The 24,484-nt window shown below is 40.1% G+C and overlaps 2 protein-coding genes across 8 annotated transcripts in view; one reads left to right on the top strand and one right to left on the bottom strand.

The window, feature by feature from the left end:
- Positions 1 to 10,229, bottom strand: part of RNMT (RNA guanine-7 methyltransferase) — a 25,366-nt gene extending 15,137 nt beyond the window's left edge. Inside the window, exons 1-4 of one of the 6 annotated variants that reach the window (XM_055559135.1) lie at positions 9,975 to 10,056; positions 8,669 to 8,956; positions 4,114 to 4,571; positions 1,874 to 2,009 (exon numbers count right to left, since the gene is read on the bottom strand). In XM_055559135.1, the coding sequence (XP_055415110.1) occupies positions 1,874 to 2,009; positions 4,114 to 4,530 (553 nt within the window). In that variant the 5' untranslated portion in view covers positions 4,531 to 4,571; positions 8,669 to 8,956; positions 9,975 to 10,056. Of the gene's footprint in view, positions 1 to 1,873; positions 2,010 to 2,340; positions 2,577 to 4,113; positions 4,572 to 7,899; positions 7,922 to 8,668; positions 8,957 to 9,974 lie in introns of those variants that run through there. The other 5 variants (XM_055559133.1, XM_055559132.1, XM_055559134.1 and 2 more) reach the window with 5 other exon arrangements.
- Positions 10,140 to 24,484, top strand: FAM210A (family with sequence similarity 210 member A). 2 transcript variants are annotated; one of them, XR_008706527.1, is made up of 5 exons: positions 10,140 to 10,279; positions 15,938 to 16,454; positions 20,302 to 20,413; positions 22,499 to 22,796; positions 24,299 to 24,484. XR_008706527.1 is itself a non-coding variant. In XM_055559147.1 (4 exons), exons 2-4 carry the CDS (start codon positions 15,979 to 15,981, stop codon positions 22,730 to 22,732), a joined length of 822 nt encoding a protein of 273 aa, XP_055415122.1. In that variant the 5' UTR covers positions 10,140 to 10,279; positions 15,938 to 15,978; the 3' UTR covers positions 22,733 to 24,484. The 2 variants fall into 2 exon arrangements, 1 of the variants encoding a protein (XP_055415122.1); XM_055559147.1 differs by having other exon boundaries at positions 22,499 to 24,484.

Here is a 24,484-nt window from a genome sequence, read left to right as displayed (position 1 = left end):
ACACACAAAAAAAGACAGCAAAGGAATCTGGCACAGAGCACATCGATTACAGCAAGACCAGAAAGACAGGTGCAGACCGCAAAGCACCCGTTAAGAGAGCTGCTGAAACAGCTGAAGGAGAAACCACCATCAGGAATATGCTGAGAGATACGTTTTTGCCTGACATTTTTGCCTGACATAGTGTTTTTATAATAAAAACTACCTATTTTCCTGTTTATAAAAATAATACAATTAACAATGTGAAAAATACGACTGAACTTAAAAATATTTATTCAATGAATAAATACATGAATAAGTGACTAAGAAAAAATATTCAATGATAAGTCATCTACATTACTAAGGATGATGAAGAAAGGAAGAAAAAAATTGAGAAATTAGCAATAGGGTCCAAAGATTATTTTATGAGTATAGATTTTAAAATGCCATAATAGTAACCCTAAAAAACCCTTTTTTTAAAGAGTTTATTCATTTATCCTAGATGACAAGTAGCAGAAACAAATAAGCCTTATTTTTGTAATAAAACATAAATATTAAAAACAAAAGTGAGAAAGAAAAATATTAAAATGTATCTGAAATGAGTCTAGTTCCCATTCCTAACACTTTTCAGGATGGATAATTTATTTTTTAAAATTACTAAAATATTGTCAAAACGATAGAAAGTAGTCATAAATGGCACATTACTTTTTTTAGTTTAACTATGAAAGCATTCTCACTTTTTCTGAGGCTGGCTTTTTAAAAAAACAAAACAGAAACCAAAACTAAATAAACTTTTTGTGAAAAACTTCAACACTTACTGGCTTTTATAAATTCTCTAATCTCAGGTAAGTGGCTGACTAATATATTTGATACAGAAAGCAATAAATATTTTCAGAATTAAATTTCCTCCATTGACTTCCATTTTAAATTCAAAAATGAGTTTTCATAGACAAAAATGATGTTCAAAAAGCTGAATTTCTCCATCAATCCTCAAAGTAAACTTTATTTCTCCCCAGAAGAAAAGAACAAGTTCAATGGACAATCAATACAAATGATGACCTTTACCAACTCATTAAAGACCCAGAGATAAAAAATCATGCCACTGCCCATCTTCTTTGGAGAAGGCAATGGCACCCCACTCCAGTACTCTTGCCTGGAAAATCCCATGGATGGAGGAGCCTGGTAGGCTGCAGACCATGGGGTCACAAAGAGTCGGACACAACTGAGCAACTTCACTTTCACTTTTCACTTTCAGGCATTGGAGAAGGAAATGGCCACCCGCTCCAGTGTTCTTGCCTGGAGAATCCCAGGGACGGGGGAGCCTGGTGGGCCACCGTCTATGCGGTCGCACAGAGCTGGACACGCTGAAGTGACTTAGCAGCAGCAGCCCATCTTCTTAACTTAATGGAACCCAAATGTTTCATTCAATAATATAAGATTGCTCCAAAACTACTAGAGTAAAACAGATTATTTAAAAGCACTGCTGCTGCTAAGTCGCTTCAGTCGTGTCCGACTCTGTGCGACCCCATGGACAGCAGCCCACCAGGCTCCCCTGTCCCTGGGATTCTCCAGGCAAGAACACTGGAGTGGGTTGCCATTTCCTTCTTCAATGCACTAGGTAACCTTAATTCTAAATATAAAAGCACACTGCCTTCTGAAAACCTAAATAACTCCATATTAATATCTATGTAGTCAGCCATTAGTAAATATGAAAATAATTTATCTCAAAGGCCTAATTTCAGTTTGGCTCCGGTTTTATAAAGCCAAGGTTTAATGATTAAATGAACAGTAACTAAAGATCTAGTCACTTTGTATATGATTAACCACTTAGGGAGAAAAAAAGAAAACATAAGCTGAAATTAAAAATTCAAAACTGTAAATCAAAAAACAAACATACCAATGAGGACACTTTTCATCCAATTATTAAAATTTCTTAGGTAAAAAATTCTGCTTTGGCTACGCTTCTCCAAACCAACTTCCTGGAGTTCATTGTAGTGAGCGGCCACTGCTGAGCTGTGTCCTTCTTCCAAGTTCTGAAAATAGAAGAATGGCACAAAATTAAGAAGCTGAACATGAAACAAATAAGTCTAAAAGAGCATCTGGCCTATATATGGATAAAATACTGAGATTGGTATACTTCACGAAGCTGTAGTAGAATCACAGAAATCCCACTAATTATAATCACATGAAAGATTTTCCCCTGCTCCCTATTTTTAAAAACATCTCCTAAGAAATCTATAGAATTTTGGTGTTAATGTGTTAATAAAACCAGTATATTTCCAGAGTTCTGATTTATTCAGTTCAGTAAATGTCAGTAGTGAATGAAGTTCCTACAAGAAAATAAAATGGAAATAATATACTTACTATATTATTATAAAATTATGTGGGCATTACAGGAGCTAATATTCACAAAAAGATGAGAACACAACCGTCTACGTTCGGTGTCAATGATTTCTATTATTTGCTATTAACCTAACTCAAATTTCAATTTGTACTCTCTAAGACCTTAAGCATTCTGCAAAAATGCCACATAAGTAAAGGGCCTCAGATTCTCCCACTTTCTGCTCAACCAAAGTGTTTCACCTGGTATGTAAAATAGGTAAAAGGTTGAAGATTTTCCCTTGCAAAAAGGGTTCCACTGCTAGTAAAAATTTGAAAACTATGTTTACAATACAAGCTTCTCTCTATTAAAAAGGTTTGCAATTCACCAATGACAAACACCTGGCTTATCTGCCACTTTCTTCCTGAGGAGTAATAACAGAATTTTACTCATTCATTGCATAATGCAGACTCCACTTCACGTCCCATCACAAAATAGTATTCCCAGATGAAAATGATTTGCTATCCCTTGCTTTACAATACTCTTGTTAAATACCAGGCTTCAAGTAACTACCTTCACATAAGAAGCGGAAATAACATAGTCTAAGGAATTACATTAAGAAAGAAATGTAAAAGTGGGTATCATCTAGAACTTTATCATTTTAAAAGATAATCTCAAATACTTCAAACACAAAAAAGAGATAAACACCTAATTAAAAAGGAAAAAAGGTAAATCATTTGAAACTTACACTGGTGTCTTTTTAAAAACACTAAGAAAAAAGCAAACTATAAAAACTCCCTTTCAAGTGTTTAGTCAAGATTTCCAAATAAGATTAAAATTATCTCATTAGCAGAAATTTTATCTAAATAAAAGAGAAATGAAAATCAAAACTACAGTAAGGTATCACCTCACACAGGTCAAAATGACCATTATCAAAAAGTCTACAAATATAAATGCCTGAGAGGGTGTGGAGAAAAGGGAACCCTGTACACTGCTGTTGGGAATGTAAACTGGTACAACCACTATGGAGAACAGTAGGAGGTTCCTTAAAAAACTAAAAATAGAACTCGTATATGATCCAGCAATCCCACTCCTGGGCATGTATGAGAATAAAACCAGAATTTGAAAAGATACATGATCTCCATTGTTCACTGCAGCACTCTTTACAATAGTAAAGATGGGAAAGCAACCTAAATGTCTACTGACAAAAGAATGGATAAAGAAGATGTACACAATGGAATATTATGCAGCCACAAAAAGACGGAAATAATGCCATCTGCAGTAATGTGCATGGAGCTAGAGATTATTATACTAAGAGAAATCAGAGAAAGACAAACATATAACATCACTTAAAGGTGGAATCTAAAAAAATGATACAACTGAACTCATTTACAACACAGACACAAACTCATAGACTTTGAAAACAAGCTTATGGTTACCAAAGGGGAAAGGCAGGGGAAAGTGGTAAATTAGGACTTTGGGATTAACATATACACACTACTATATATAAAACAGTCAATCAACAAGGACCTTGCAAGTTCCCTGCTATACAGGGAACTCCACTCAATATTCTGAAATAACCTATATGGGAAAAGTATCTGCAAAAGAATGGATATATGTATAACTAAATCACGCTGTTGTATAGCTGAAACTAACACAATATTGCAAATCAACAATACTTCAATATAAAATAAAGTTAAAAAAACAGAACCCTTAAGTTATTAAAATTATGTTTTTAAAAAAAGGTATTTCATAACTGCTCCACGTTTTAATCTGACATATTCCATTATGAATTTTAAAAAATGCATTCCAAATACCTTTTGCTTTTCAGGAACATCTTCAAGTTCTATTTTTCTCCTTTTCTGAGTGCCATCTCCAGTAGGTTCATCTTTTGGAAAACCATCAGTTTCTATTCTTCTTCTCCTTGAAATGCCTTCATCATCACCAGAACCTTTTTCCTCTGGGGCAATTTCAGCATCAAGTTTTCTTTTCTTGGGTGGAGTGTCTTCCCCACAACTAGAACTTTCCTTTACAAGATCATCCTCAAACTCCATTTTTCTCTTTTTTGGTGTGTTTACTTGCCCACAAGTAGGAGCCTCTGCAGAAAGACCAGTGTCAGGAAAGGCTGTATTTTCATTAATAATGAATGATGACTCTGTTTCTGAATCTAATGATGTTTTCACTTCTTTATGAAAGATTTTTTCATGTTCTTCTGCTTTTGCAGAATTTTCCATTTTTGATTACTTAAATGATGGTCAAACTTCATGAACTGATACTGAAATGGTAAAAATTTGATATTACTTGTAAACATAATGCTGAGACTTTAAAAACAATTTAAATCAGAAGTTCGCCATTTAATTTCAGTGATCAAGAATTTTAAAAAACTTATTAGAGAATACTGAAAACAATAATGATACATATTGCACATGAATTTCTGAAAATGCTAATGAAGTACTAATTATAATCCCCATATACTTCCAAAATCTAATCCATAAAAGTCACCACTGACATTAAAACTGACAAAAGTCATCACAGTAAATGAAGTTAGTTCCATTTCTATCCTGACCCTTACTCTACAGCCTTGGCTCGCAAAATGTGTGCTGGACACTGTAACAAATTCATATGTGCACAGCAGGGTATTTTAATGAAAACTTAGTGATATCTGACACCTGGAAGATATCACAGATACACCATCAAGTAGAGCACAGTTTTAACTGAGTAGCTTGCACTATATTTTTCTTTAAATGACAACAGAACCTTGTGAAGCTAAGACTTTGGTGGTACCACAGAAAATAAATGTAAAACAAGAAGTGCAGTTGGTGTCAAATCTCATCTCAAGGCTTGAGAAGTCTAGTCCTCAATAGATGTACACATTCCATTACTATGCATTTGTGGTAACTAAGAACTAAAAGGCAGAAGAACCAGAGATCAAATTGCTAACATCTGCTGGATCATGAAAAAAACAAGAGTTCCAGAAAAACATCTATTTCTGCTTTATTGACTATGCCAAAGCCTTTGACTGTGTGGATCACAATAAACTGTGGAAAATTCTGAAAGAGATGGGAATACCAGACCACCTGACCTGCCTCTTGAGAAATTTGTATGCAGGTCAGGAAGCAACAGTTTGAACTGGACATGGAACAACAGACTGGTTCCAAATAGGAAAAGGAGTATGTCAAGGCTGTATATTGTCACCCTGCTTATTTAACTTATATGCAGAGTACATCATGAGAAACGCTGGGCTGGAAGAAGCACAAGCTGGAATCAAGATTGCCAGGAGAAATATCAATAACCTCAGATATGCAGATGATACCACCCTTATGGCAGAAAGTGAAGAGGAACTCAAAAGCCTCTTGATGAAAGTCAAAGTAGAGAGTGAAAAAGTTGGCTAAAAGCTCAACATTCAGAAAAAGAAGATCATGGCATCCGGTCCCATCACTTCATGGGAAATAGATGGGGAAACAGTGGAAACAGTGACAAACTTTATTTTTTGGAGCTCCAAAATCACTGCAGTGGTGATTGCAGCCATGAAATTAAAAGACACTTACTCCTTGGAAGGAAAGTTATGACCAACCTAGATAGCATATTCAAAAGCAGAGACATTACTTTGCCAACAAAGGTCTGTCTAGTCAAGGCTATGGTTTTTCCAGTGGTCATGTATGGATGTGAGAGTTGGACTGTGAAGAAAGCTGAGCACCAAAGAATTGATGCTTTTGAACTGTGGTGTTGAAGAAGACTCTTGAGAGTCCCTTGGACTGCAAGGAGATCCAACCTGTCCATTTGTCTTTGGAAGGAATGATGCTAAAGCTGAAACTCCAGTACTTTGGCCACCTCATGCGAAGAGCTGACTTGTTGGAAAAGACTCTGATCTGGGAGGGATTGGGGGCAGGAGGAGAAGGGCACGACAGAGGTTGAGATGGCTGGATGGCATCACCGACTCAATGGATGTGAGTTTGAGTGATCTCTGGGAGTTGGTGATGGACAGGGAGGCCTGGCGTGCTGCAATTCATGGGGTCACAAAGAGTTGGGACACGACTGAGCGACTGAACTGAAGAACTAGACACTATTCCTTTCAATCTGTGTATTTATTTTTTAAAATAAAGTTGTTAGGACACACTTAAATTGTTTGGACTAAACCACTTAGGGAAACTGTTAGGTATTTCTTTTGGCCTAGGGACACTGAAAACCAAGAGCAGGAAAAGCATGGGACTAGTAAAATCCTTAGTTTGCAACGGATGTCAGAATCAGGTACAGAGTGAAGAGAGTAGAAAGAAGTTTCAAGACCCAGCCTGCTACTTAATGACCATTGTTGTTGTTCAGTCACTAAGTCATGTCCAACTCTGCAACCCCATGGACAGGCTTCCCTGTCCTTCACCATCTTCCAGAGTTCAAACTCATGTTCATTGAGTAGATGATGCCATCCAACCATCTCATTCTCTGTCATCCCCTTCACCTCCTGCATCTTTCCCAGCATCAGGGTCTTTTCCAATGAGTGGGCTCTTCACATTAGGTGGTCAGAGTATCAGAGCTTTAGCGTCAGTCCTTTTAATGAATATTCAGGGTTGATTTCCTTTAGGATTGACTGGTTTGATCTCCTTGCTGTCCAAGGAACTCTCCAGGGTCTTCTGCAGCACCACAGTTCGAAAGCATCAATTATTCACCACTCAGCCTTCTTTATGGTACAGCTCTCACATCTATACATGACTAATGGAAAAACCATAGCCTTGACTAGACGGACCTTTGTCAGCAGAGTGATGTCTCTGCTTTTTAATATGCTGTCTAGGTTTGTTATAGCTTTTCTTCCAAGGAGCAAGTGTCTTTTAATTTCATAGCTGCAGCCACCATCTGCACTGATTTTGGAGCCCAAGAAAATAAAGTCTGTCACTGTTTCCATTTTTTCCTCATTTGCTATGAAGTGACGGGACCAGATACCATGATCTTGGTTTTCTTTATGTTGAGTTTTAAGCCAGCTTTTCATTCTCCTCTTTCACCTTCATCAAGAGGCTCTTTAGCTCCTCTTTCCTTTCTACCATTAGCAGGGTATCCTCTGCATATCTGAGGTTGTTGATATTTCTCCTGGCAATCTTGATTCCAGCTTGTGAGTCATCTAGTCTGGCATTTTGCCTTATGTACACTGCATAGAAGTTAAATTAGGGTGACGATATACAGCCTTGACATACTAATTTTCCAATTTTGAACCAGTCCATTGTTCATGTCTGGTTTTAATTGTTGCTTCTTGACCAGCATACAGGTTTCTCGGAAGGCAGGTAAGATGGCCTGGTATTCCCATCTCTTTAAGAATTTTCCACAGTTTTTTTTGATCCTCACAGTCAAAGGCTTCAGCCTAGTCAATAAAGCAGAAGTAGGTATTTTTCCGGAATTCTCTTGCTTTTTTCTATGATCCAACAGATGCTGGCAATTTCATCTCTGGGTCCTTTGCCTTTCAATTCAGCTTGTACATCTGGAAGTTCTCGGTTCACATACTGTTGAAGCCTAGCTTGAAGGATTTTGAGTATTACTTTGCTAGCATGTGAATAGCAACTGAGCAGTACTTTGAACATTCTTTCACACTGCCATTCTTTGGGACTGGAATGAAAACTGACCTTTTTCAGTCCTGTGGCCACTGCTGAGTGTTCCAAATTTGCTGACGTATTGAGTGCAACACTTTAACAGCATCAGCTTTTAGGATTTTAAAGAGCTCAGCTGGAATTCTATAGCCTCCACTAGCTTTGCCCCTAGTAATGCTTCCCTGAGGCCCACTTGACTTCATGCTCCAGGATGTCTGGCTCTAGGTTAGTAACCACATTATTGTGGTTATCTGAGTCATTAACACCTTTTTTGTACAGTTCTGTGTATTCTTGCCACTTCTTTTTAATTAGGTGCCTCTCCTAGGTCCTTACTGTTTCTGTCCTTTATTGTGCCCATCTTTCCATGAAGTGTTCCCTTGGAATCTCTAATTTCCTCGAAGAGATCTCTAGTCTTTCCTATTCTATTGTCTTCCTCTATTTCTTTGTTCACTTACGAAGGTTTTCTTATCTTTCCTTACTATTGTTTGGACACTGTATTCAGTTAGGTACATCTTTCCTTTTCTCCTTTGCTTCTCGCTTCTCTTCTTTTTTCAGCTATTTGTAAGGCCTCTGTTTAGTCTCTTTCAAATGTTCTCAGGCTTGCGGATGAAATGGGGGGGTAAAAAAATAAATGAGCTATTAACTGGACAAGAATTTATTAAGCCACTCAACAAGTTCAGTGAAGTACTACAGAGAAGCTCAATAAGGGACTGTGTGAATTAGTCCTCAAGAAGTTGATTCCCCCCCACCCCAGGCTTCTTTTTTTTTCGCAGGGAGTGGGGGCTACTCTGTAGTTGTGGTTTACCCGCTTCTCATTGCAGTGGCTTCTCTTGTTGTGGAGCACAGGCTTCAGGGTGCCCAGGCTTCAGTAGCTGAGGCACATGGGCTCAGTAGTTTTGGTTCCCTGGCTCCAGAGTACAGGCTCAAAAGTTGTGGCACAGGGGCTTAGCCACTTCATGGCATGATGGATATTCCCAGATCAGGGATGGAACTCATGTCTCCTGCGTTGGCAAGCGAATTCTTTACCACTGAGCCACCAGGGAAGGCCAGTCTTCAAGAAGTTTACAACTGATACACGACTTAAAATGTTGGGCTGTATTATTCAAACCAGAGAAGAAAAAGCAAAAGTCGGAAAATTAGTGAGATTCCGCAAATTCAGAACCTGAAAGTTATGAAGTGTTCCAACAGAATAAGAAATAAATTTGTTTAATGGAATGGGTAAAAACAAGAGACTCTAAATCAGGAAGGGTTTCAAGGGCTATTAACTTTCATTGTCCAAGGTTTGAGGTAACAAGATATTAATAAGTGACAAAACAAGAATTGAATCAAAGAGGAAAAAAATTACCCAGAAACTTAATTTTCTAAATAACTGTTTAAAATGATTATCTAGTAATCATTTTCCTAATAAGGAAATAAAACTGGCTTTAATTTCAAATAAAACGATGTAACTTTTCCCTGGCTATAATTAATTCTCTCTGGAAATGTACTATCTAAACTCACTATTGAGAATAAAAGTTAATTTATATTTATCTGTGACATTTCCACCAACGAAACGTTCCACAGACAATTCGGTCAGAATAAGCGACACAGATTTCCAAACGACCCAACAGATGGATAAGACTGTGAGAGTCCAAGCTGAGTAATGAGTTAGGTCCCGACACAAGAGGTTTGCCTCTCGGGAACCCTCAGGGAAGGACTGAGTCAACAGGTACAAGAAGGCGCATAAACGACCAAACCTGCCTCTCGGTGATCTGCGCAGCAGTCACACCCGAGGTTCAGGTGTGAGCCCTCCACCGGGCTGAGGGCTAGAGCTCATGCAGGTGAGCTCTACGCCGGACCCACAGATGGGCCGATGGTGTCCTCGGACTCGAGGACGCATCGAACCGCCCCAGCACGGCACGGCTCAGGTTCCGGCCCACCACGCAGGGCAGGCGGCCGGCCGCTCCGGCAGACGGCCGGGCCTGAAGCGGCTCTCGGGCCTCTCGAACCCGGGCTGGCTCCAAGCAGAGCAGCCGCCGAAGTGGCACAGCCAGTGGTTGGAATGCCCCTTCCACCCCGGCGGCCACCGCTACACAAAAAGACGTAGCCCAGCGCTGCGACCCCACACTTACCTTCCAGCCATCCGCGACTCTGTTTGCGGAAGCGGCGCCACGCCACGCGCGCGCTATGACGCCACTTCCGGAGAGCGCGGGTCGCTTGGCCCGGAATTCCGAGTCCCGGCGTGCCGCGCGCGGCGTGCGGAGGGCGACGGCTCGAAGGGACGCTAGAGCCTGGTTGGAGGGACGGCGTGGCGGGCGGGTGGGAGGCTGGTCGCCTGAGCCCACAGCTTCCGGCGGCCAGACTCACGTTCTGCTGGTCGCTCTGAGGAGTGACGCGGAGGGGTCTCCGAGCGGCTCCTCCGGGCTCAGGTCCTGAGGTAACGGGGGTCGAGGCCTCTGGGGGAGGGGCGGTCGGCGGGGCCTCCTTAGCGTGGTGCGCGGCGCGAGCGCCCCTGGACGGACAGAGGTCACCCCGCCCTTCGCAGTGGGCCGGTGTCCTGCTAACCCTGTCCGTGGGGCGGTTTTCCAGCCTTTGGTTTGCCCTTCTTCGGACGCCGGTCGGGAGGGGCCGGGAGCCCCCGAGCACGGACTTGCCTCGGAAGCGTGCGGCATCCTGCTTCTCGCTGCCTCGCGGGTCGCTCCATTCCGCCGCACTTGGAAGTTCCGGCCAGACCTCCCTCGAGAGGGCTGTGCTCGGTCGGCCTCTGGAGGAGCGCGACAGCCCATACATGTTTTTGAGAAACGCTTCAGTGATAGTATCTGTTGGCTGGACTTTGGTATGGGGTGGTTGGGGAGTCAACTCATTTGGTTCATCCTTCCCCCCACCAGATTTCCACCCCAGTGTCGCTCGTTCTTGCTTTCCACCCCCTACGCTAGGGTCAAAACTGTGCCTGTGGACTAAGATGGTTGACGCGTTGCGCCTCAGCACTTCCCACCAAGATGGTGTAAAGACTTGATCAGAAATATGTCTTCGATTCTTCGTTACCAAACTTGAGCCCTTTAAAAGCAGCTGTGGAAACAGGTGTGCTGGCCTGCATACCTGTCAGTAGGCGCAGTTACAGCAGCCGGTAGACTTCGCTTGGGGGAAAGCAAGCAGTGTCTGCAGCATGTACTTTAGAATCCAGTCACTTCTAAACTGTGGGCTTTAACCTTTCTGAGGTTGTTGACTATAAGCTTTGGCCCAAGAACGAAGCTTGTTTTTAACAAATGAGGATGAGCCATCAATTTCAGATGACTATTTTTTTATTATATGCAGTTAGCTAAGTTGAGAATTAACTTCAGTTCATTTTTTTTCGAAGTTGATTGTTTTTATTACTGTACTGATGCATACACCTTTTAGATCATTACTATCCTCATATCACAAGGTTACTTTGAGTATGTTTGAAAATACTCCATGCATAAAAAATAGACAGTGATCCTTCCAAGAAAGTTTAAGCATCAAACCTAAAAATTCAACTAAACATCTTGTTTATTTTTCTATACATAAATTAGTGGCCTGCCACCGCTGACATCTGTAAAAAAATCACTATGACAAACAAAATGTGTCTTTTCTTGCCTGGAGAACTCCATGGACAGAGGAGCCTGGCCTACACTCAAAGGAAGTCACAAAGAACCTGACACGACTGAGCAACTAACACTTTCACTTTTTCACTTAAACTGTGATTTAAAAGTACTTGTTACTTTGCACAACACATTGGGGAAATAGGTTTTTCCACATGGCATATTCTTATTTTGATCCTTATTTTTATAGTAGATTTTTTGCTCTCCACCTAAAGTTCATTTGCTCTCCACGTAAAGCAAAGGTATAGTGCTGGAGATTGTGCTATCTACATATTCATGCATTTAGAACTGGGTAATTACGTATCCATATTTGCTGGTTCTGATGCTTAAGTTTCTTAAGAGAGTTGCTACTGTAATTTTGACTTAAGAAATTTTCTCATAAGATTAAAAGCCTCCTAACTATATTATCCTGGAGAAGGCAATGGCACCCCACTCCAGTACTCTTGCCTGGAAAATCCCATGGACAGAGGAGCCTGGTGGGCTGCAGTCCATGGGGTCGCTAAGAGTCGGACACGACTCAGCGACTTCACTTTCACTTTTCACTTTCATGCATTGGAGAAGGAAATGGCAACCCACTCCAGTGTTCTTGCCTGGAGAATCCCAGGGACGGGGAAGCCTGGTGGGCTGCTGTCTGTGGGGTCGCACAGAGTCGGACACAACTGAAGCAACTTAGCAGCAGCAGCAACTATATTATCCAGACTCCACCATGAATTGTTGTGCATAAGATATATAGGGGCCTACCTGGTGGCTCAGATGACAGAGAATCTGCCTGCAATACAGGAGACCTGGGTTCAATTCCTGGGTTGGGAAGATCCCCGTGGAGAATGCAATGGCTACCCACTCCAGTATTCCTGCCTGGAGAATTCCATGGACAGAGGAGCCTGGCAGGCTACAGTTCATGGGGTCGCAAAGTCGAACACAACTGAGTGACTCACGTTTCACCCTAAGGTGAAGGGCTCTGGGTATTTATGGGATAAAGAATAAAGAAGTAGGGCACTCTGAGATGGCAGGAGGAGTGTAGAGAAAGGTGACTGGAAAGTGGTGTAAGGCAGGATATAGGTGAAATGAATTTAACGATTACTCATTGGTTTCAAGAACAGGAAGAACTCTTGAGGATAGTAGAGATGGAGGGAGTAAATTATTGTTTAGTCACTAAGTCATGTCTGAATCTTTTGTGACCCCATGGATTGCAGCCCACCAGACTTCTCTATCCATGGGATTTCCCAGGCAAGAATACTGGAATAGGCTGCCATTTCCTACTCCAGGGAGGGAGTAAATGAGCTAAATAAAACCATTGATGTTATTTTTCCCCACTATTGCCTGAGTAATAACTGCTTTTCTGGAAATTGAGTTAAAAGAGTAATAGCTGATAGTCTAGTAGTACCTTTTACTACCTTTATATATTTGAATTCATTTTTAACTTGTACATGATACAGTGGGATTGTTGTTATTATTTTGTTTTATAGATGAGTGGTAAGTAACTTGCCCAAGGTCATGCAGCTGGGAAGTAGTAGTGGGCTAGGTTTTGGATCCAAGCAGCCTGACTCCAAAGACCATGGTTTGTGCATGCTCAGTCATGTTCCACTCTTTGCGACCCTATGGACTGAAACAGGCTCCTCTGTTCATGGGATTTTCCAGGCAAGAATACTGGAGTGGATTGCCCTTTCCTTCTCCAGGGGATCTTCCAGACACAGGGATGGAACCAGGGTCTCTTGCAACTCCTGCCTTGGCAGGCAGATTCTTTTATCACTGAGCCACGTGGAAAGCCCAGAGACTGTACTGTGCTAATGAAACAGTGCCTATTTAAGGCCAGACTGAGAACTGGAAGTTATCTGGCACATAGTAGATTTTCAGAAAATGTTTTGATATTTCTTACTGCTTGGGTTATTATGTTCAGAGAGAAAACAGCTGGATAAATGTCTTGCTAGCATGTGAACTCTAGCAAGACAGGGATCATCATTTTGTTCAGTGATTTAACCCAGGTGCCTTGAACAGTTCCTGGCACATAGTGGGATGGTTATGGACGAATGAATCACCTAGAAAGATTTTTCAAAATCTCATTTTTTTTGAAAGGACTTACAGGATTTATTTCAACCCATTTATAAGATAATTCTTTATGTGCTGTTTTGATTATTTGGTCCATTCACCCAGACTGGTTTGGAATTCTCCTGTTTTGTATTAGACTTTTGTCCTTTGAGAGAAAAATGAAGTGGTAACTTATAATCTTTCTGGTCAAAGGCAAGCAACAAATTCCGTAGATACAATCCCTTAAAGTGAGAGCGCTCAGAAGTGTGTAATTTTAAGGTGTCATTTCTATTGTAGGGTTGAATATCACATTTTTTGAAACATAAAAATTGTTTTTAAAATGTAGATACAATGTTACAGTTTCCCAGGAATGATAGATACTATTCTTGGAGGTAGGAAAAAGAGGTGGTTGTAGAAGGTGTGTTTCTCTAAACAGTTTTGGAAGAACTGTTCATTCCTCCAGTTCACTCAACCAAAGTGTCCCTATTGAAATTGTATTGCCTTTTTTTGAGCACATAAGATATCATTGTTTAAAAGGTTTTTACTATAGTAGAAAGTAAAGATTTATTTGGTTGAGAAATCTATAGGCTTGTATGTGTGATGAGTAGCTTCGTCAACTAAACCTGGCTATGGATGGCTTCCCTGGTAGTTCATTAATAAAGAACCTGCCTGCTAAGGCAGGTAGACGTGGCTTTGATCCCTGGGTCAGAAGATCCCCTGGAGAAGAAAATGGCAAGCCAGTATTCTTGCCTGGAAAAATCCCATGAAGAGAGAAGCCTGGTGGTCGCAGAGAGTTGGACAAGACTGAGCAACTTAACAAGAGATCTGGCTATCAGTTCAGTTCAGTCACTCAGTCGTGTCCAACTCTTTGCAACTCCATGGACAGCAGCACACCAGGCCTCCCTGTCCATCACCTACTCCTGGAGCTTACTCAGACTCATGTCCATAGAGTCAGTAATGCCATCCAGCCATCTCATCCTCTGTCGTCCCCTTCTGCCTTCAATCTTTCCCAGCATCAGGGTCTTGTCCAATGAGTCAGTTCATTGCATCAGGTGTCCAGAGTATTGGAGTTTCAGCTTCAGCATCAGTCCTTCCAATGAATATTCAAGACTGATTTCCTTTAGGATGGACTGGTTGGATCTCCTTGCAGTCCAAGGGACTCACAGTTCAGTCTAAATTTCAAACTGAGGCATCTCAAGAAGAAAAAAAAAAAAATCTCAAGACTGTGGCATCAGTTCTTGTCTGAGTTTCCAGCCTGCAGATCTACCCTACACATATCAAATGTGTAGCCCCCACAGTTGTGTGAGCTAGTTCCTTAACATAAACATGTATCTATTTAAACAACCTTATAATAGATACCCAAAAGATAGAAATATCTATCTAGATAGAGATAAGCCAAAAAATAGGTGCGTGCCTGTTAAGTCGCTTCAGTCATGTCCGACTCTGTGACCCTATGGACTGTAGCCTACCAGGTTTCTCTGCCCATGGGATTCTCCAGGCAAGAATATTGGACTGGGTTGCCATTTCCTCCTTTAGGGGACCTTCCCAACCCAGGAATCGAACCTGCATCTCTGTGTCTCCTGCATTGGCAGGCAGGTTCTTTACCACTAGCGCCACCTGGGAAGCCCTATAGAGATAGGTAGATAAACATGTTTTTTCCTGTTGTTTCAATATCTCTGGAGAACCCTTCTGATTCATATTTTGGTACTAAGAGTGATTCTAAAGGAACAGAATTGTAAGGATGAATTTTCTGAATTGGTTATGGTGTTCCTGGAATTGCTGCTCTAATCTGATTATAGACTTAAAAGCACTCTTCACTATTTTCAGTGGTAAAGAAGGCACTATAGCCCATATATACAATAGAGATATGCAAGATATCACCACTGGATACCACTACTCAGATACTTAACAAAAGACCAGGTTCTGGATGACCATGTATTTGAAAATTTAAAGCATTTTTGCCAAATAAACAAGTATAATGAGACTGATTGGTTATTCTGTTTTCAGAGAAGGGGGATGTGGAGAGTGATGAATTCAGGTCTTGAAATTCCCATCTCAAGTCCAGTCTAAAAGATAATTGCACAGAATTATGACCCCAGAACATTACAGCCCAACTCTTTTACTTCCAGATCTGATTTTCCTGTTATATTACACTACTTGTTTGTAGAATGAGAGAAGCCCTGCAGGTATCCCTTTTGTAGCAATAAAACAGCCCTGAAACCTTACCCTTCATGATGTCTGCTGCCGTGGTTTACTGTATCATATTTAAATGATGTGTTTTAATGAAATTTTAAAATTGTGGTATATTAGAACTATATACCTTAACATTAATTTCTGTGGATTTGGTAACAGTGTCTGACTTTTAACTTCCTAATAGTTAACAATTTATGTTTAAGTGGATTGGTTTACAATGGAAATCTATGTACAATCTAATTTTTTTTTTAATCTAGTGTCTATAGAAGCTGAGGTCCATCAATCTCCATTCTTCAAAATGCAATGGAATGTACCAAAGACTGTATTCCGACTGGCACATAGGACGTGCATGGAACCACATAAAGCCGGTCTTTTGGGACACTGTCAAAACATAAAGGGACCATTACTTTTGTATACCTTGGAATCCAGAGTGGTTGTGGTACAAGGCCCTCAGAAACAGTGGCTGCACTTACCCACTGCCCAGTGTGCTGCAAAGGAAAGGAAGCCATTCACTGCTGTTCAGTCCCAACCAGGGGTCTTTCACCATAAACAGTGGGAACAGGATATCTTATCCAAGAGAGTTCTGTCATCCAGTGCCACGTCCTCAGGACCTCCCTCCGAAAAAAAGGAAGAACCTGATCCGTTACAAGACAGATCTATTAGTCTTTATCAACGATTTAAGAAAACATTTAGACAATATGGAAAAGTTTTGATTCCAGTGCATCTAATAACCTCTGCTGTTTGGTTTGGAACATTTTACTATGCAGCCATGAAGTAAGTTTCTGCTTGATTGAGGCTGTTTTATCAGAATGTTAATTATACTAATGAAAGCCTTTAAATAGTTTTTTAAATGCTTTAATGTCTTCAACTTGATAGAGGATGACTTTTTCATAGCTGTTTTCCACATTTTAATAACAATAGCTAACATTTGCTTACTATGTACAGCAGATATTATACTAAAATTTTTGTAACTGTATCATCTTATTTAATTCTCAGAGCAACCATATGAAATAGGTAATGTAATTATACCCATCTTATTAAGTAGAGAGCAGATTAAACAAGAATAAGTCAAAATAACTTAGTTTTTCCCCAAAATAACTCAGTCTGATTTCAAATCTTAATCACTGTGCTCGTGTCCCATCAGCATCGAGGATAGCACAGAAATAAAATAACCGATTCCAGAAATTTGACAGCACCATAAGTTAGCTTTGTATTTAAGTAAGATATTGCTAAAAGTGCTAATCACTGTGAAAAGAACTTATTTTGCCACATGTATGATTTTGGTTGGAAATTAGTAAGATTTTTACAAAGCCTGACTTGTATCTGTTGTAGACACAAAAATGAACAAGTTATAGACTTATACCTTAATGTTAGATCTGATGAATGTCAAGGTAAGGTCTTTTGTTCTGATCGGAAGTTGATTTGTTGTGCACTTAAAACATAGAATTTCTAAATATACCTTTCTTGATAAATACTGTTCCTTTCTTTAAAAGTGAGTTGTGTTATTCACATTGTTTTAGGAGCAGGAGTTTCACGTACAAGCCAGATTCCCTATGATTTCCAGTTTGTTTCTGCCACCAGCAGAACTGGGTGTGCCAGCGTGTGCCTGTTCCCTGAGTGCTGTGTGGCTTTTCTTGCTGTGGCCTGGGTGTGACCAAGCGGGCAGCGTGCTCATCATCCTGCAGGCGATGAGATGCACAGTGAAGACCATTTTGATGTTTTCGGGAACTCCCCTAGTGGGTTTAGAATTATTCTATACTTTCCAAAAGACTGCTGATTTTCAGTTTTGGGTTATATTTAATGTTTGATAGGTATTAAGTATTATAAAGCTCACTTGTTGGAAAGAGCTTATCCTTTACTAAATTAAAAGATGATGGAATGGAGACTCTTCTTAGGAGACACAAGTCTAGAAATGTTTCTTTGCCAGTGTTCTAAAAAGGATTATTTTTAATCGGTGTGATGCTATTTTGTTTCTTTTCGTATCTTTCTCTGCGTTCTGTTCTTGTTACTCAGTTACTTCCTTCTTCATTATGTTATCATTTTCTTTAACTGTTGTTCCTTTCTTTGCAGAGATTTTGTATGTGCATTTTATGGAGTTACCTTTTTGTTTATTAATGACATTTTCTGGACATGTGTAATATAGAAATCTTCAGAACTGCATGTAGTTTTTTAATGGAGCCTAAAATTGTGTACCATTTTACATAAAAATTTCATAGGCATTCATTTCTTCTATTTAATGAATGGCTTTCTACATACCAAATTTTCTTTTTGGAGCCATTGAGAATTTTTCTGATTTGGTTTTGTGACTGATGATGAGTTTCTTCCTTGTCTCTTTTGCCTTCCCTACGTTGCGTTTAATAAGCATTCAGCCTCCTGACCTGAGGGGGAGAAATTTAATTAATTGAATATGAGATTCTTATTTGGACTATTAAGAGTACTTTTTTTCCATTTATTTTTCCTTGCTTTCAGTAAAGAAGTTCTATAACCAAAAAATTAGACCCTGAAATAACCTACTGATGTTAATTTATTAGGCTTTAAAGTCCTATCCCTCATCCACCACCACTTACCTTTGGCTTTCTGTCAGCATGGAAATTTGTTTGCCAGACCCAGCTCTATTGCCCAGCCATGACTGCTGGTCCAGTTCTGTTACAGCATCACATAGCTCAGTTACATTAGGTAGGATGTGTTGCTTTCCAGAACAGCCCCTAATGTTTTTGTTAGATCCTCAACACTTGAGAAATTAAGTCAGTTTGTTCTAAGGGAAGTCATACTTAGAAAATATTAGTGTATGTTTGAATGGCAGTAAATCTTACTGTGTAATCTTTGAGATGATTTTATTGTAATGTTGGAGTTGTGTTAAATACAGGTTTTCAATTCAGCCAACTAGATGCTGGGTTTATCTGATTTGATTTTAGCTGATCAAAAAGTTCTCTTATCTCCTAGTATTATATTGTAGGATCAGAGAGGAACAACTTTTCCCAGTTAAACAAATTAATTTTTAATGTTAAAAATAAACTAGGAGATTACAACCAGTATAATAATAATGAATCCAGGCTGTTCCCTTTCTTTATTATAAAGAGCAAGAATACTTGTACAGAGGAGTAACCTGTGGACCAGACCTTAACCACAAGTCAGATTCACATCAGGGATGGGACTGACTGATCCTGGGGCTCCTGCTGTGATGCTCTGACGACACAGAATCAGCTCTGCAGCTTTCTTGTCAGGAAACATTTACCCCAAATCTAATCATGAGCAAACAATCAGACAAATTCAAGTTGGGGGGCTGTTCTACCACATGAATGGCCCAGGAGCTTCAAAAGTCTCAGCGTCTAAAAAAGACATCCTGCCTTCCTCCTCAACAGAATATGCTGGGTAGCACTTCTGGAGAAAAACTGGAAAACACGGAGAAGATAGTGACAAGGGACATGGGACAATACAGGGAATTTTAACATTAAATAATGTACTGTTGTATTAACTATATACTATCCTATATGTTAAGTTTCCTGTGATGATTGTGCTTATGAAGGAGAAGCACAGAATGAGAACCTTGTCATTTAAGGGTGAAAGCCGAACATCTGCAAAACTACTGGGTTGGTCAGAAAGTTTGGGTTTTTCTGCAATGTTTTGGAAACATTTGGCTAACCCAGTATGGATAATGAGGGAGAGAGCAGGAGAGCACAAATAGGTCAGCGTGGCAAACTCAACACTCAGGGAAACTAAAAAGCAATTAGGGTTTACCAGCTAGATTAGCAGAGAAGGCAATGGCACCCCACTCCAGTACTCTTGCCTGGAAAATCCCATGGGCGGAGGAGCCTGGTGGGCTGCAGTCCATGGGGTTGCTAAGAGTCAGACACGACTGAGCAACTTCACTTTCACTTTTCACTTTCATGCATTGGAGAAGGACATGGCAACCCACTCCAGTGTTCTTGCCTGGAGAATCCCAGGGACGGGGGAACCTGGTGGGCTGCCGTCTATGCGGTCGCACAGAGTCGGACACGACTGAAGCGACTTAGCAGCAGCAGCAGCTGCAGCCAGATTAGAAACTATATCTGCCTTCTCTCCCTCCCTTCAAAAATTTCTTGCAGTTTATGGTAATTGCTTCTTCAGTTGCCTTCTGAGCCTGATAGTAGAAGCATCTTTTTAGAATCATTGAAGTTTTATCAAACCCATAGAATCATTTATTCTTTGCATAACACAGTAAGTGATGTTATTAATATCCCTTGCTTTTATGGTAATAGTATAGTTTGACGTGTAATTTTAGAGATGAAAATTAGGTCTTAAAAGTTTGAGTTGGATCATTCTAAGGAACTAAAGATTCCAAGATGAGGTGAATGATTCTGATCCTTTTTTCTCAGGTTACCTAGTGCTATTAATTTTGCTCTGATAAATGATTCTATTTTTCTCAGTGTGCTAATGAGGGATGTCCATGAGCAGGAGCTGTGAACAGTGGGATGCTGGTGTTCATGCACGTTGTTCCTTTAGAGTGAAGTTAGAGTGTGCTTGGTGATGCTGAACTGACTTTTAAACAAAAATTTGGTTTTGATGTTTTCAGGTAATCTTTTGAAAATAATTACCCCCAAAAGTTTATATACATATAAATTACTTTCTGTTTCTTTCTTAGAGGAGTGAATGTCGTTCCTTTTCTAGAACTTATTGGGTTACCTGACAGTATAGTGAACATTCTGAAAAATTCCCAGAGTGGAAATGCACTAACAGCATATGCCCTGTTTAAGGTAGGTACTGCTGTGGGTGGATGGCGCCTCACACTGAACCTTCACAACACTCCCTGCCTGTTCCCAGGCTTACCTTTATAACTTAGTGTATTTCATCTCTTATATGTCTATTGACTAAAAGTAAAATATACATTTTTTAAGGGTACATAAAATGATGGCTAAGGAAGAAGAGCCCTAAGAATAGGTAGGTTGTTCACAGCCTTCTGTGCTGAGACACATGTGAGACTAATGAGTTCCTAGCAAGCAGGTCATCGCTGACATTTCTCCTACTGACAGTACATTAATTTTCCTTAATCAGAGATCCATATGCCACCTGACATACTAGTGAAATTTAGCATTTATTTTACTGTTTATAATAGTTCATCTTCCTAAAAAGTAAAATAGTAAAGTTTAAATCAAACTGATTTCCGTGACAAACCTCAGACTTAGTTGTTGATGTTACATATATTTCATTTGTTTATTGTCTTTACAACTGTTGTCTAGATTCAGACAATGACATCTTTGTAAATAGTTTTTATACTTGTGGTTATTTTGGAAGACTCATTGTAAATTGTGGAGTTTAGCTATATTAATGTAGTTTTTCTCAATTGACAAAAAATTATGAGGTTCTTTGTAGCTTTATTCTAAGAAACCAGGTAGAAAACATTGGGAAACTAGATGTTAATTTATCTTTGTTATAAAAATACGTAGAATTATAGGTTTATAGTAGTACTTTAATCCTCATTAAAGTCCTCTGAAATACTAGATTTCTTATATGATAATTTTGACTATAGGCCTAAAGCTTAATTGCTGAGTTTTTCCAACATTAAAACTTATTGAATTCATAAATTATCAATTTATGAATTTGCAGTTTGTGTAGTTTAACTTTAATAAATCCAGCTGTCCTGATGGTTTAAACCATGTCCCTAATTATAACTGTTTCTTATCCCATACTCTCATATCAGAATCTGTGTGTCTCTTCTTTTCTGAATGTCTGTTGTCTTTGCTCATGAGTGCCTAGGGGTTCAGAGTTCTGTCTTCTTGGGCTGCATTTCCTGTGCTGGTGCTGTGCTCTGAAGGAGCATCAGTGCTCAGTGCCTGCTGGTCTGCTTAGAATTGAAACACGGGGCTGGCACGCAGGTGGGCTGATGTCAGCAGTGGCTCTACTCAACGTTCCTCTGGGAGGAGGGAGGTGTGAATTGTCCACTTGGGGTTTCCTGTAACCTGACTTCTCAGGTAGAACAGCAGATAGGGAGGATCCTTGCCTCAGAATGTGATGCAGCCTCTGCTGTTACAGTTCTCCCTTTGAACCAATTAGTCTACTAGTTAGTTCGGGACTAACCTCTGGTCAGTTGACCTGTACTTGTCTCCTACATGTGTGCCATTTTACCATTTGTTCGCCTCACGAAGTTCCTGGTTGGGATTCCAGACTCAGTGTGGACTGTAATGATAAAGTATCATAAAGCCTGGAGAAGTTAAAGAAAAGAGATTTACAAGTGAAACAAAACTCCATGAAGAACAAACATTTGGCTTGTGTTTGCCCCTCAGTTTGGTATAGTGTGTGCAGGTTGACAGGGTTTCTGAGAATGGAAATGCATATGCCTTTGTTGTCGGAGGGTCCTGAGCTGTCACTGATTTCCGGACTTCTGCCCCCCGGTTCATTAGCATGTGGGGTACAAACTGTGGTGCTGCTACTGTGTATGTTCTCTGATCCTAGGTCAGTGTCTAGGTGACAGATACTTATGGAATGTTAGGAGGGAAAACCATATAGCATGTAACTGTTTTAGCCTTGTGAAGCAATAAAGTAATTGATAGTTATTACCAAGAGTTTTAATTTTACACTGTTTTTGCTTATGTGTGCTCAATAGTGTCCGACTCTTTGCGACCCCGTGGACTGTGTGGCCCGCCAGGCACCTCTGTCCATGGGATTGTCTCAGCAAGAATACTGGAGTGGGTTGCCATTTCCTCCTCCAGGGGATCTTCCTGACACAGAGATGTGGAACCCGTGTCACCTGCATTGCAGGCGGAGTCTTTACCACTGAGCCAGCCAGTTTTTGCTTAAGATGGTAGTTATAATCAGTACTAAACTGTCTCGTTTTCCTGCAGATTGCAACGCCTGCGCGGTACACTGTAACTCTGGGGGGGACCTCCTTCACTGTGAAGTATCTGCGTAGCCGGGGCTACATGTCGACACCACCCCCCGTGAAGGAGTACCTGCAAGACAAGATGGAGGAAACCAAGGAGCTCCTCACAGAGAAGATGGAAGAGACAAAGGACAGACTCACTGAAAAACTGCAAGAAACCAAAGGAAAGGTTTCTCTTAAGAAAAAAGTGGAATAGGGTGCCTTATATACCAGGTTTTAGACAGTTCTTGCACTTGAACCTTTGGAGACTATGGACAAAGGTACATGCTCTTGATTTTTTTTTTTTTGTTGTTAGCAGCCTAAATATAGCAGTTCTCTTGAATTAAAGAACTGAGATAACTTTAAACATTACTAGAGAAAAAAGGAACCCAGTAAAAGAATTTCATGGCAGTAGCAGCATTAAGCAGTGGTCCATGTCTTCAGTCATCCTTGCTTTGGACTTAGTTGCAGCTGCTGACTCCTTGAATAGCTGGTGTGGCTATAAGCAGATTTAACACTGGATCTTCATCTTTATTATTCACTGAGGCTTTAACTGTGTTCAGTTCTCAATGTGGAGACAAAGGATTATCATCAGAACTGCCTGTGAATAAGAGGATATGTAGTCCTTCTGTGAAGACTATATAATGGTTACATACCAGTTAAAATGTAGACTTCAAATGAAGAAAACTGAATGAAAATTGAGTCATATATATGTAAATAAGATGTATGGTTACATGTAAATGAAAAATCGACCCTTTAAAAATGACTTTTACCTGAAGCTTGTCATAATCAAATTTTTAAGCAAATCTGTGTGGCCATAGCACTTTGTCACCCAGCACATAAAACTGTTGTTATTCCTGCATCATGTCCTCTCCAGCTGATCTCTCAGAGGAAAAGAGGAATCATTATACCTGAAGTTTATAGTGGGGATCAAATGCCCACAGCAGGGCCTGGAGCTTGTGTTCTCAGCAGTGCAGTTCTGGGAGGGTGGGACCTTCATGTCCCTGCCATCTGGTCTCCACCTGCCAGAGTCCAGCTTGATTCCATCATGGAGTACCATTTAAGATTATAAATGCTGTTTGCTCCTTGCATTGAAACATTCTTACTTGAATATTTTACTTAATTTTTTTTAAATAGCAAAGCTATCATTAAAACCAGCTTGAAATGAAATTTAGTCATGGTCAGATGTGAAAGTTGTCACATCTGAGTGAGTGTGATTCCTTTTACTCTGACTGCCTTTACTCCAGTTCTAACCTTAGAATTGAAAGTGGGAACGGCCTCTTTCTAGCTTGTCTGTTGTGAGTGATCTGATTCAGTAAGAGAATGCCAGAGGGATTGCCAGAAATAGTCCCACAGGCGTCACCGTCACTTCGTGTGCCAAAGTGGCCAAATTTAGAGAATATTTTGAAGGGAAAAAACGTTTACGTTTGATATGTCTCACATTTGATATGTCTCTTGTGTTGGATATGCTGTGGTGACCCTTCTTGGTGGGGGAGGGCAGAGTATGAAGGGGCAGAACTCACTCTGCCATACGCAGGGTTCATCAGGCAGGATGGTTTATCTGCTAATGCAGATCAAATGTGTGATTCCAAATTGACCGCCCTTTTTCAAATCCAGACACAGTGAACCTGTTTTAACTTATTAAATAATTCACATCTTCTGAATGTTAAATGCTGAGATAGATATTAACAAATTTCTTGTTTATTTTTAGTCACTGAGACTGCCTGGTTTAAAATCATGTGTTAAATGAAACTTTTTTTTTTTTACTTTTCACGTTGCATAGGGCATGTTTTCCAATGAGGATAAATCGTGGGTCTAAGAAGCTGCGTTGTCCACCTTTGGTTCAGTCCAATGGAGATCTGCTGCCATCCAGTCTCATAACTCTGTTGTGTTTATTCAATTACAGAAAGTGAGACACTGGGGAATGCTTTGAAATTCTCTAGTAAAATGTTCTCTGAAGGTGTAAGAA

This window comes from Bubalus kerabau, chromosome 21, assembly GCF_029407905.1.
Source record: "Bubalus kerabau isolate K-KA32 ecotype Philippines breed swamp buffalo chromosome 21, PCC_UOA_SB_1v2, whole genome shotgun sequence".
Lineage (NCBI taxonomy): Eukaryota > Metazoa > Chordata > Mammalia > Artiodactyla > Bovidae > Bubalus > Bubalus kerabau.
Note: the sequence above shows the minus strand (reverse complement) of the source record. Positions and strands in the feature narration are given on the sequence as shown.

Coding starts and splice junctions, on each gene's coding strand:
- FAM210A (XM_055559147.1), top strand. CDS start 15,979: ATGCAATGGAATGTACCAAAGACTGTATTCCGACTGGCACATAGGACG. Junction 16,455..20,301: donor TTTTACTATGCAGCCATGAA/GTAAGTTTCTGC, acceptor TTTCTTTCTTAG/AGGAGTGAATGTCGTTCCTT. Junction 20,414..22,498: donor CAGCATATGCCCTGTTTAAG/GTAGGTACTGCT, acceptor GTTTTCCTGCAG/ATTGCAACGCCTGCGCGGTA.